The sequence below is a fragment of the Chrysemys picta genome, chromosome 3, assembly GCF_011386835.1.
Source record: "Chrysemys picta bellii isolate R12L10 chromosome 3, ASM1138683v2, whole genome shotgun sequence".
Classification (NCBI taxonomy): Eukaryota; Metazoa; Chordata; order Testudines; family Emydidae; genus Chrysemys; species Chrysemys picta.
This window is the reverse complement of record NC_088793.1, coordinates 205,977,738-205,991,017: the sequence shown is the minus strand read 5'-3', so window position 1 is coordinate 205,991,017 and position 13,280 is coordinate 205,977,738. Positions and strand designations below refer to the sequence as shown.

General features: G+C 44.6%; 1 protein-coding gene across 2 annotated transcripts in view; it reads right to left on the bottom strand.

Annotated features, from left to right (window-relative positions):
* Positions 1 to 13,280, bottom strand: part of DHX57 (DExH-box helicase 57) — a 35,060-nt gene that overhangs the window by 6,804 nt on the left and 14,976 nt on the right. For both annotated transcript variants that reach the window (XM_065589856.1, XM_005311268.4), the window contains exons 10-20: positions 12,488 to 12,621; positions 10,326 to 10,380; positions 9,391 to 9,596; positions 7,903 to 8,019; positions 7,360 to 7,456; positions 5,568 to 5,741; positions 5,019 to 5,219; positions 3,582 to 3,858; positions 1,735 to 1,830; positions 1,559 to 1,642; positions 877 to 1,011 (exon numbers count right to left, since the gene is read on the bottom strand). In XM_065589856.1, coding sequence (XP_065445928.1) covers positions 877 to 1,011; positions 1,559 to 1,642; positions 1,735 to 1,830; positions 3,582 to 3,858; positions 5,019 to 5,219; positions 5,568 to 5,741; positions 7,360 to 7,456; positions 7,903 to 8,019; positions 9,391 to 9,596; positions 10,326 to 10,380; positions 12,488 to 12,621 — 1,576 coding nt within the window. The remainder of the gene's footprint in view (positions 1 to 876; positions 1,012 to 1,558; positions 1,643 to 1,734; positions 1,831 to 3,581; positions 3,859 to 5,018; positions 5,220 to 5,567; positions 5,742 to 7,359; positions 7,457 to 7,902; positions 8,020 to 9,390; positions 9,597 to 10,325; positions 10,381 to 12,487; positions 12,622 to 13,280) is intronic.

Sequence of the window (13,280 nt, the reverse complement as noted above, 5' to 3'; positions counted from 1 at the left end):
TGTGAAAGAATTCACAAGACAGCTCTGATTAGAGCATGGATATGAACCATGAGCTGCTAAGAACCATGGGAAATGCCTCCAGAAGGCCTAGCACCTGACCTGACTGAGTGCAGCACCAGTGTGGATCCAGCAACTCGAGTGTGATTGCTCTCACCTCTCACTCGGGCCGGGCCAGTTTGAGTGGTCACACCAGTGTGCCAGTCACTCAAGTGAACTGTACAGCGTGGACAAGGCCTTAACTACTCCAGTGGTTAATTCCTTCAATTGATAATTAACTAGAGGTTAAAAACAGTCGGATGGTGCATACCAGACATTCGGTTTCCTTGGATCTATTATTCTCCCTGGATTCACTCATAGCGCCTTCCACCCTACAGAACTGGCCAGGAGAGCGCAGCCATCCTTTCCAACATGGACCTCGCAACAGTCATCTACACCTCTGTCCCATTGTGATTACAGCTCTCATTAGGGCTATACTGGAAAGCCGCACTAGGAGAGTACAGAAAAGCGACCCACCTCCAATCGCACTGCCTGTGCAGATCCACGCTGGGGGAATTGCATGTCCTGCCACAGGGCTATGGCAGAGTGGTTATTCATTAGACAGTGTGCATGCACCTCAGATTTGTTGCTGTAGAACCAAGAGTATAAAATCTCCCAGTGGCTAACTCCCTCAGTGTCTGACCCCAGACCTATACTACAATATGAGTCTCCAAAGTAGAAGGGAGGAGGGATGGTAGATTGAAAAAGAAGAAAATGGCGACCACTAATCACATTGGATAGTGAGACAAGCCTGCTCCAGCAAGCACACCACACCGAACGTTGCTACAAAGGCCGATTAGAGACCAAAGCAGCAGTTTAAAGCACTAATGCTCCAGTTACCTCTTCTCCTGTAGCATCCAAAACACCGTCTCCTCGAGACCACCTCTTCTCCATGTCCCTGGCTCTTAACCCCTCCTTCACAAATCCAATGTCCGACAGCAGCTCTGTGAATTGCCTTTTTAGGCTCGCCATTTCCTACAAGTCAACAGAAAGCCTTGAAGAGTGCCACGTGCACATGAGGTTAATTCACACCAGATTCCCCAGTTAAAACACCAATCACAAGGACTATCCTTTGGCATCTCTCGCCATCACCTATGATCACTTCGGTTGCTTGCAGTAAGACAACCAGCGGATATGTGAGAACTCCAGGAAATGGCACCCATTTGAAGACGTTATCCAATCAAACAGAGTAGGGAGAGCTTGCCGTTAAGGTTGACAGGTTCCCAAACCCAGCTTTTGCCATTGTTCAGAACTTTCTCGAGCCAATTCCTTCTGAGCTGAAATAGTCCAACACTGGTCTGAGCCTCGGGTTGATTTTGAAGTTAAACATATCTGGTTACACTAGGATTACAGGCTCAGACAGTTAGTAATATTTCCCAGCTCACGGCTGAACTTGGAAGAAGATCTGAAGGATGGGGCAGGGGGAGGAGGTGAAATAAAGAGGGATGTGATTGACAAGATGATGGAGATTACTGTCTTTTGAAAAATAATCCTGAAAAATACCGAATCAAAACTGACTTACTTGAAGAACTCTTCCTGATAAGAAGTTCTCCCGGCAATAGCTGTAGCTTGCACGAGAACTCTCTTTGGTACTCAAGCGCCATCCCTAAATAATGGAAAAAACAAACTTTATGAATGATGCCTTGAATTTCAGAACACGGACACACTTTGGATCTGGGTCACTGATTTTTAGCTCACCTTATAAGCCTGGAGAAGAGCCAGGTAATCACTGTTTCCTATTGCAAATTCCAGCTTTTTTTTGTTCGCTTCCTCCCTTTTATCCCATGGAGACACCTAAATAAATAGATTGACACATTTCATCTCTGCTTCTCCCATCGTTGCTCAAAGCAGGTGCTTTCTCATCGGGGAGGCACATTGTCTTTCTTACATGACCAGTAAGCTACTGAATGCAGTCCTCATATCCATGACAAAAAATGTTTCCTAAGCAGTAACGGAAGTCATCTGGGTATATTGCCTACGCAGACTCCGCTGTCGGAGTTGCATGCTGTGATCCACTGGTCCCAGAACCATCCCTAAGCAATATATTCATTAGGGGAGGAATGCATACTGACCACAGATTTGATATTATAAAAAGCTTCACTTCCAGAATAGTCCTAAGCAACTCTGTTTCCCCTACTCTCAATAACGTAACTGTCAAGAAACAGAAGGAGGGAGGATCAGGCTGCATCTGCAGAAGCAACATGCTGGGGAACAACCTTCCTTTCTCTTTCAGAGAACGGCCTCTGCAGACCTCATTGGAGGAGATTAGGAAGCATTAGAAAGGCCTTGTCTACACTAGAGAAAACCCTGAGCCTACCACCTTCCCCCTTCTGACTGGGAATGAATGTCTCACAGCCGAAACACTTGAGAGGGGAATGCCCCTGCACCAGGCCCTCCATATGTCAACTGGTGGCTCAGGAAAGAAATAATTAAAAGCAGAGCCCTGCTCTGGACCTGCACAAGGCCAAAACCTATCAAAACCATAGCTTTAAAACCCCTAACAATTTCATTCAGTTAAAGCTAAAAGGAGAAATGTACAATGGAGAAGGAAAGAGGAGGGAAGAGAAAGTCTGAAAGCCACCTATCTTCTATGGAAAGAGAATGGCTATGGGATGGGGCATTTTGGAACCATGATTCAACAAAACAGATCTGCGGCTGACGTATGGGCACCAAACACAGTTATGCCGCTCTAATATATTCCAGACTTACGCAACTCCGACGGTGAGGGATTTGCAGAGGCAATTTCATGATTGTATTGTCCACAATAGAGACTGTTGGTACCATTAACTATAGCTGGCAAAACCATATACTGAGATGGAATGCTCAGGCCTGATCTTTGCGATGAGGTTGTATATTGCTTTAGACAGATATCTAAAAACTACAGAACAAACAGCTGATTTGACAAGCTAAGCGGACGTGCACACACACAGCCTGAGATCAGGAATCAACATTATATTCAGAGCTCAGAACTGTCAGCTTCATAACCCCCACGAACACTAACACCACTGCTTCCAAACACAGGTTGGCATAGGATATGTAAAGCACACACCTATAATTTCACGAGGACTATTCCTTGCACACACATTCATAGATTGTATTTCTGGACTCAGCAAGAATTAAAAATTGAAGCTTTATGTACTAGTTAATATTTATAATCACGTCAAGCTTTGATCAATTTCATACTCTTGAACAGGACTGCTGTTCTCTTGGTGTTATTTTGGCCTCTACTTACATTATTTGAAAACAATAATTAGTTATTCTGCTCAAAAGAATTCCACCCTCCAGTAAAATATTATGTTCTTTTTATTAGGGATCAAACTGTTCTTGATACTTCTGTCTCTGCATGTACTTATGATATGAATATTTCCAGTTCAGACACAAAAACATTTCAAACTAACACAAAGATGCTCTGTGCAGTAAGTGGAACTGGTAAGAAATTTAAGATTAATATGTTGCAGTAGACTGCAATATTCACTTATGCATACAACACACATTACTTTCAAATTCTGACACACAGATGTAGTTTATTAGAGTGGCATACTTACAAAAGGGGACTTAAAGGCCAGACTTGCTGCTATCGTTAGTGCAGGATCCAGACAACGGAAAATGGTGCCAAACAGCATTAGTTTTCCAATCCGCACATCCACAGGCAAGGAGGCCAAGTGATACCCCAAGGGGGTGAGCTTTTCATCTGGAGTTAAAGCGCCCAAGTCCTGCAGTCGCACTTTCGATGCACGCAGAGATTCAATTCTTGGCGGCTCAATCAGGCGGGATAAGACAGATTGAAGGCCATGTGCAGAAAACATATCCAAAATCTTAATTCTTAAGGAAAAAGACGACAACTCAGTCTGCTGACATAGGACAAAGCTGCAAACTTTTTCCAAATCACTGAGAATGCCGTCCCCATGGCCTGCTTTCTAGATAGGCATGCCAATGGGACCACAGCCAACCAGTCCTCCATGGTCCACACTGGCTCCCTACTGACTTCCTGATCCTCTTCAAGATGCTGATCCTTATCTTTAAAGCCCTTAACAGGCACTGACTAACCTATCCCAGACGGCCTCTTCCCCACCCTTTGCCACTGCAGCTGCAGGGGCTGTGAGCTAACTAATGACTAGGGAATCTGCTACTACTGCAGATCAGGACATGCTCAGATCCGATGACCGTGACAACATGGTGCAAGACCCATCTTTTTGTACAGGCCCCTCGAACCATAAAGCTAACAGGTTGCCATTCCTCCTGGTCAAGAGCCAATAAGGCATAATTCAACTTGGGAAGCGGCCCAAAACAATTAGGGAAGAGTTTTGATTCCATAGACTTGATTCAGAGCCCATTCAAGTCAATGCAAAGACTCCCATTTACATCACTGGGCTTTGGCTTTGCAAAAATACCTTCTAATCCTAAATTACTGGCATTGTTTTGCATCCTAGAAGTCTCCATTTTGTAAAGGAATGTATGGAATGAGGTCGAACGTCAAAGGCCTCCCTCTTTAATATTTATATTGCAGTAGTGCCTAATTGGAATTGAACGAGGCTGCGTGCAAACACGTAAGAAGACGCAGTAGTCCCTCTACCTCCAAAAGAATTTGTAATTTAAAAAGACAACAAACATGGGGCTGCAGGAAAGGCATGCAACATACCAGCAAAGTGCTCAGAGGAATATCTTGTTAGCACTGCCTTTGTTTATAGGGGTGGGGCCAGCCAAGGAAATGGTGAGTGGAGGATGGGTTTGAAGGAGAGGGTAAGCAGTAACATGGTGGGTAGGAAGACCAAGGTCCTGAAGCAGAGGTCGAGTGTTAGTCAGTGAGAGACGAGAGCAATCAACAGCCAATCAACAAAACAAAAGTGACGAGAGGGGGGCTTGCTAGTTCCCATGATGTCAGGAGCTTGGTAGGGGTGTGACAACTCTGCTGCTCCAGCCTGGAGAGAGAGGACCTCCTGGGGGCCGGCCCTTTAAGACCGATGACGTTGATAATGGTTTACCTGAGACAGAGCTGTTCCAAAGGCACTCTTTGTATTTCGGGTAACTGCTGCTTTATAAGCTGGTGATTGTAGTGATGGCTACTGAAAAGATGAAAGCAGACTCCAGAGGCTACGCGCCCTGCCCGCCCTTTCCTTTGCAATGCATTGGCTTTGGACACAAATGTGTCTTCCAGACTTTCCATTCCTTTGCTGGGGTCATACCTACAAGAAGAAACAAGTCAAAATGGATGAGGATGGGAGTTTCACTTCAAGCAGGCGAAGAGCACCGACACCAAAGCTCAAGCAGAGAGGTACTGCCAACTTTTGGAAGGCCATAACTACCAACACTATGGATGCACGTCTGTAACAGGGCCGTGCATGGAACTTCCACGGAATCAATGGGAGCTTTGTGCACACAGTAAGCTGCAGAACAAGGCCCTTTCAGATTTTCTCCGGCTCTTTAACAGATATGAATTCAGACTCTGATGTGTTGGACAGTTTTTTTAAACAGATACCATGCAGAACACATCATTCTCTGAGATCACAGTTCCACCAGAATAATCCCAATACCTTTTCTCTTTCATTTTCCCAGAATCAATCACAAAGACCACATCATCAATGGTGATGGACGTTTCTGCAATGTTCGTAGATATGATGACCTTGGTAACTCCTAGAGGGGGCTTCAGGAACACAGACTGCTGGTCTTCACTGGACAGTGAGGAATGGAGTGGATAAACAACACAGCTAGAAGAGAAAGACGAGAGCATGCTTATCTTTGCCAACCTTTCTTCCTCCCAACATCCGTCCATTCACACAAGCTTTAGCCCAGAGTATCGTAGGTTGTACATTCCCATTCTCAGAACGGAGCCCATGTGCAGCCCATGCCCCCTGTCCTGCTACAACTTCAGATTGGGACTCCAGGGGCCATGAATTACGGAAAGGACGTGTTCCTCGCTACATCTCACCGTTAGTTCTTCTGGTGGATACAATCACCCAGCAGAATGCAGCCCACAGAGTTTACTTGCAAATATCCAGTAATTGGATTTGGCTGCTGACAGAGAAGTGAGCCTGGGACTCAAAAGGAGCAAAGAAAACGAGACCCACCCCTTAAGAGTCTAACAGCGACCTTGGTTTTCTTGATTCTCTCCACAGTCCTATCAGCCCCTAGACTGAACAGATCCAGTCCCTTAAGTGGTGCTGTGATAGGGTTGAGTACCCCACCGTGCACAGGTCACAGGGAGCAGGCCTTTAAAATATTCTCAGGGGGGGAAGACAGGGTTTCAGAGCTGGGTTGCAGTCTCTGCTGAAGGGTCCCTGAGAGCAGAGCTCTTCTGAGCAACTAAGTGGGAGCCCACCTTCTTTCCCCAAAGCCGGTCAGGGATTCTGCCAAGATTTCTGCCTTGTAGGGTTCTGCTGTCTTTCTAGCCCCATAAGCTCCTCCCCCATTTACTCACCAGAAGGCTTAAGGAGCCTGGTAGTGATAGGGTCTGCATGCCTAAGTCGACACATGTCCTATGATTCGCTATTACTGGCCAAGGGCTTAGCTAAGTGCTTTTTGAAAGATTGAAATTAAAACAGTATGTACAACCAAGGCTGCCACCAGATTTACACAAGTCATTCTGTGGGCGTTACTCTATTCTGCCGAGAAATTTGGTCACCACAACACATCAGGCTAAGGTCACTCAACCTAACCAGGAGAATTCCTTCTTGTTTATATGCAACGTTCAGATCGTGATCTAAATATGCATGGGACAGCTCCCCTCCAAGTATAAGCTTATTTTCCCTCTTTCTTGATTTTCTTCCTGCCCATTCCCACAAAATATAGCATGTTTTACCTTAGAAATACCCAATACTTCACAGCGCTAAAAATGCAGATTTTTTGAAGTGCAAAACAGGGTAAAAGATAAAGTTAGATTCTTCATTTTTCAGCCTTCCATTGGCTCGCTTTAGCTAGTGCGTGAAGACCCACTGCAGATAGCACAGAAAGACTATCTAGGTTCTTATACCACACCCATTACCGTGGTATCTGACTGCCTCCCAACAGTCTCAAGTTATATTTATCTTGGTCACCAAAACTGCAACTTTCCCTTCTCCAGTTTGAGGAAACGGGACTAGAACTTACATGGCAAATGTGCTAAGCGCATGATGGTTGAGCCACTGTGCTAACTCATAAAGGACCCGTTCCAGATAATGGCATCTAAGCCTTCTCCATCACCTGCTGTCTCAAACAGCAAGTAATCTGCACTTGTAACTGGAGACAGATATCAGAGTTTGAGTAGAAGGTAACTTTCTTTTTTAATCAGTTTCTTTACCCTTGATTTAACTTCAACATGCTAATGGTTTTGGGACACTCTTGACTTACTGTTTACTGTGTCTATTATTGAAAAGGGCATTAGACTGTAGCTGTTCATAAAGCATCTTAATTTCTGCTAGACCAGGCAAAAATATCAGTACAGCACCTGTATATATAGGGGGAAAGAAAAGAGTCAATAGAAAAGTTCAGCTAAAACATAGTATTACACTTTGATTTTACCGCAGTGCACAAAGGCCCCAGTCAAAACTGGAGCTCCGTTTTGCTACACACTATATAAAATCACCAGCAGCAATGACCCCATGCCAAAGAATTTACAATCTAACCAGACAAGACAGATAAAGATGTCAGCATACTGTCAAAAGTTCATCTCTTTGCTACAGTTTTTGTGCTGGCCCAGTGTACCCATCTGCCCCCCATCCCCACAGAAATTAGGGGCCTCCCCACTCCCATCGACTCAAATGTGCTCAGATAAATTCGGAAGTTATGGAAATGATGTTTTGGATGAAAGCGTCAACTTGGCACAATCCATACAAGCACATAACTGTTGCATGTAGTCCCTGTTATACAACCCACAACGGACAGTCAGGTTACCTAGTGGGTATGAGTGTTTGCCACTGACTATCCACTCCAGCAGGGACTCTATTAATTCCAGATTAACTTTGTCTAAGTCCATGGCAGCCATCGTTTTTAACACTGATTTACTAACCCCTGAAAGAGAAATGAAAACAGGGTAGGAGCATAGGTGAGTTGGTGTCTCAAAGAGCAAACATTATACAGTTCACTGAGAAAATGGCCACACAGAGGATCAGCAGCCTTTCACCAAGCAGGATCCTGCATCCCTGTCAATACGGCTGAAGGGTACAATAAGTGTAATACCTCTGAGTGCAGTCTATTTCCCCCCCCCCCCGCATTCATTCTTCCCCACTTGACGTCTCCTCATGAACTCTACCACTCCTCCCACTCTCCTCTCTTCTCACTCACACCCTATTGGGTCTCATATACTCCCAATGCACCACACTCCCCATGTGCCAAATCCAATGAACAAACACACTGGTGCCAGCCCAGCCCAGCTCACCCACACTGGTAGCAGGCAGGAGTCGGGAATGCCATGGGGGCAGCCGAAGATTGACACCAGAGGTCTCCAGGACCCTGCACACAAACTCGGTTCTGCCTCCTCCCAGTATTTAATTTCTTAGATACAACAGACCCTAAAAGTCTCATACCCTTTTGGGCTACTACAATCTTCCCCCCACCCCCACCCTTGAAGATACAACCCCAGAGCTGTACATGAAGGATTATAATGAAAAGAAGGCTGGGTGGATAACATAATGCAGCCTTATCGGATCACTATTTTGCACGTCAATATACACCCCAGTGAAGTCCAGCAGCGAAGCCCTGGAACGGGAGCTTCCCATCTAGTCGAGCCTCTGTGCTGACGCAGGACCAAGTAAACCGAGACTATCCCTAACAGCTGTCCTTAAAAACCTCCAATGATGGGGAGTCCACAACCTCCCTTGGTATCCTATTCAAGTGCTTAACTACCCTGACAGAAAGTTTTCCGTCTATCTAACCTAAATCTCCCTTGCTCCAGATGAAGCCAATTACTTCTTGTCCTGCCTTCAGTGGACATGGAGAACAATTGACCATCGTCCTCTTTATAAGAGCCCTTCATATACTTGAATATTTTTATCAAGTCGCTCACAAGCCTTCTTTTCTCAAGACTAAACTTGCCCAGTTTTTTTAAAAACCTTTCTTCATAGGTCAGGTTTTCTAAACCTCACCATTTTTGTGGCCCTCTTCTGGGTTCTCCAATTTGGCCACATCTTTCTTACAAGGTGGCGCCTAGAATTGGACACAGTGCTCCAGCTGAGGCCTCACCAGTACCGAGTGGCGTGGGACAATTATCTCCCATGTCTTACATACGACACTCCTGTTAATACCTCACAGAAAACTGAACTTTACATCATGAAGCCCCAAATTATGAAAAGATGTGTAGTATCCAGAGTATCAGCTGGGCGTGTGAATATGCTTTTTGGGATGAGAGAGAGAGAGAGAGAGAGAGAGAGAGAGAGATATTACCTTTGTACCGTAGCAGGAGCTGTTTAAAAGTTAATTGCTGGTCTGGGACTGAATCCTTGACAGTAGTGTCATCCTCTAGGAGGCGAGCACATCTTAGATCTTCCTCTACTTCTTCTAACGCAGTTCTCTTGCGCCTTGCTTTAAGTTTCTCTTCTGGACCTCGTTTCGTGTTGTTCATGTACGGACTACCATCCTCTAAGACATACCTGAACATGAGCAGAGAGAATTCAGTCATAGGGAAAGCAGTTTGTACAGTCTACACTTTAAATTAAGCTGTCAGGGTATTATGCCATGCCCATCACCATGGTACCTACATGCCTTACAAATTTACATAAAGAATATGAGTGGCTAATCATAGCCCCGACTTCTCTCTTCTGTCACTCTTTCTAGCGGCAGGTAGGAGTGCTGGGAATTTCACTCTTAGCATAAGTAGTTAGCACATATTGTAAAGTTTGAATGGTCCTTTAGAATATGTGCTAAACAATCTATTCCACCTTGTATGTAGCTGTGATGTTTGGAGTCCCTTTCCCAGGCCTGAAGAAAAGCTCTGTGGGACTTGAAAAACGCTCTCACCAAGAGAAGTTGGCCCAATAAAAGATACTGCCTCACCCACCTAGTCTTTCTAATATCCTGGGACCGACACAGCTACAACTATGTTGCAAACAACAATGGAACTACTGGGGGGAGGGATAGCTCAGTGGTTTGAAAATTGGCCTGCTAAACCCAGAGTTGTGAGTTCAATCCTTGAGGGGGCCACTTAGGGATCTGGGGCAAAATCAGTATTGGTCTTGCTAGTGAAGGCAGGGGACTGGACTTTATGACCTTTCAAGGTCCCTTCCAGTTCTAGGAGATAAAATAAAAAAATTAATGGAGATATCCTATTTAACTTTTCCAAAGGGCAGTTACTTATGAGAATGCTGTCAATGATTTCATACCTTGTCACTGCAATTACATCTTCCAGAAAAAACTGATCCACAGGGAACGTCCGACCTAAAGAGAAAAATTAGAATCTTAAAGCAAAATGCGAGCTACCATTTCAGGAGTGGAGGTCAGGGGAGGGATAGTGTTTACAATTTCTCACGCTGGTGTTTCACCACTTCACCCCTTGTCCCACCTTCGTGAACTTAACGCGCTATGTGGGTTCTTTTAGAACTATACTGCAATCGGTAACACAACTTAGTCCAGAACAAACAGCTGACGTTTTTCAAGAACACTGCTGGCATTCACTCAGTTTACACAAGGAGGATTCCTGGAGCAAGGTAATTTGGTGCAGTATTAGAATGATAGGAAGCAACGTATTTCCATCTAGCTAGGTATATATATCATGCTCAGTGTGATATCTGAGCACTGTATAAATGTGTGTACATCCAAATGGGGGCCTACACGTACCCCTGGATACTCAAGCCCCTCCCCGTTTACCAGAAGAGAAGGGATTGGTTTTTCCTGTTTTGGGGAAGCTATGTCAGAGAGCTGGGTCTTGCAGATAAAGTTTTTTGCCATTCTTGGCTCTCGTGGGAGATCCAGAGCTGTAGGCCAACCTCCGAGAAGGCTCTGTCTCCAGGTCCCCTTGTCATAGAAAATTCCATCATTCTGAGGACTGCAGCAAGGTCAAGCTGTCTCTGAAATAACTCAGGCGCAGCACACTGAGTTTTGAGGATCATGATCAGCACCTTAAACTTGATCTGATATTTGATGGGTAGCCAATGACCAGTGATAGTCAGCAGGTGGGTTGCACCAGCTGGAGTTTTAGTAGCTATGGTTTCATTCTCATATATAAATATGTTGCAATACAGAAGGTCACATCTGGCAGAGAGGGACAATTTCTCCTGGCCAGCCAAAGGGGGTAAAAGGCATTTTGTGCTGCTATTGCTAATTGACCATCCAGTCTCAATGGGGAGCCCAAGAGGACAATAAATCATGCACACTTGGGCAGACACCCACTACTGTGAGCGGCACTATGGAATAATGCAACTCTTCGAAACATGTCAAATAGTATCACCTCTGCTTTATCTGGGTTTAGCTGCAAACACCTGCTCTTCATCCAGGCACTGTGCTTACTGGGGAATATCATCTGATAAAGGAGCAAATCATCTCCACAAAGGCTCCAAATAAAAAGATGAATTGCTTGTTTACCAAATTCAGGTTTAAAAAAAAAAATGGCAAAGCATTTTAATATTTACTGATTCTCTATATTTTAAATGAATTTAGTGAACCCTGCAACTAAATCCCCATCTTCGTATCTGATCTGAGAAGGCAGTGGCTGAGGGCATGAGTGGATGCAGCACACCGGTCCTAAGAAAGGAAGGGACTCTTGAAGTTGCTGTAAGCAGCAACCCCTGCTGTCCATAAAGCAGCAGTGTTAATAAGACGTTGGAGGAAATCCTTCAGCCAGAGGAAAATGTAGATGGAATGAGATCTAACCAAGAAAGGACATTTTTAGAGACGAAATAAGGCTTCATGAATGCACATAGGTACGACTGCAGCCTAGGACAGTGTTATATGTCCTGAATTCCTCTCGCCTGCAAGAACTCTTCTATGGCTTCTGGAAGAGAGGCAAATGGAAACTGTCTGGCGTGGGGAAAGCCTCATGCTAGAGATACATCGCTAAAAGATAGAAAATGAACAAAAAATAGCACTGAGCTCATGTCAATGGAAGACAATGATATTTCCCAAATGTAATAAAATGTATTGATGTTACATATTTGTAAGTGGGTCTTATGCCAAACTATATGTAACGGTACTTTATTTGATGGACAGATTCTTGTAGGCAAACAGACTTGCAGTTCTATAAAGTAAAACTAAACAAATGGTACATTTATTCTTTAGGTTCATGCCTAGGCTTCCCTTTATAGCCTGTGGTACGATCACCATCAGGTGCTGGGAAAGCCTCAGCCTGACACGCTTGCCCCTAAACCAATCAGACATTGTTTGTAACCTCTGTCCCTAAGCTAAACAGTGCTATTATTCATAGGTAACATTGTACGATACACTAACAGAGAAACACTCCCCACTCTATTGTAAAATTACTGGACTAAGCTGAAACCAAGCCTGTAAAATAACTTGTAGTGGATAATAAAAAAAAATAACCGTTCTTCACCTGGTATGTTAATAACTGGACAGGAGTTAAAGTACTGAGAGAAAAGCTCTGCATTCAAGGTGGCACTCATTAGTATAATACGCAGGTCTGGCCTCTGAAACATAATATCCTTCAAAACCAGCAGCAAGAAGTCACTGAAGAAAACAAGCAAAAGACAACTGAATTTCTTCAGTGTTAATTTCCAGATCTCCTCTCTCTCTAATCTGCTCCCTTTCCTGGTGTCTCCACCAGCGTGGCAACACCACCATGTCAAGCTGCACTCACAATAGTGCCTCTCTGGCAATGGCCGTTAGCTAGGAATTTGGTAATTTACTGTAAGTGACCTTGGGTTATAATTACCTACTTTTGGGCTGTCCCTTTCCAGAATGTCTGGATTCCTTGGTATATTTACTTAGATTTAAACAATACAAGCTCTTGGGTGCCCTAACAGTTAATTAAGCTGATGATAACATAGTAACCGCCACCCAACAGTATTAAATAACCGCACACACATAAATTAACTCAGCCAGCCAGTAAATCAAAGCAACAGACAACCCCTTTTCACCCCTCTCCCCATGGGAGCATTCCCACCACCTTCACCAAAAAACATGTCAAGTACATGGCTTTTGCAGGAGGCCTAGAAGGTCATCAAGTGCAGCTGGTTTTTGAACTGGGGGAAAGCCAGGTGGAGGGGAAGGGTGTCCAGTCCTGTGCCCCCGCAAGGAATGCCCTTGCCAGCAGCCCCCTCTCCTTTAGAATGAAGAGGCTCGAGCATCTCCAATGACTACAGCAGTGGCAGTATGTTGTAGGGAGA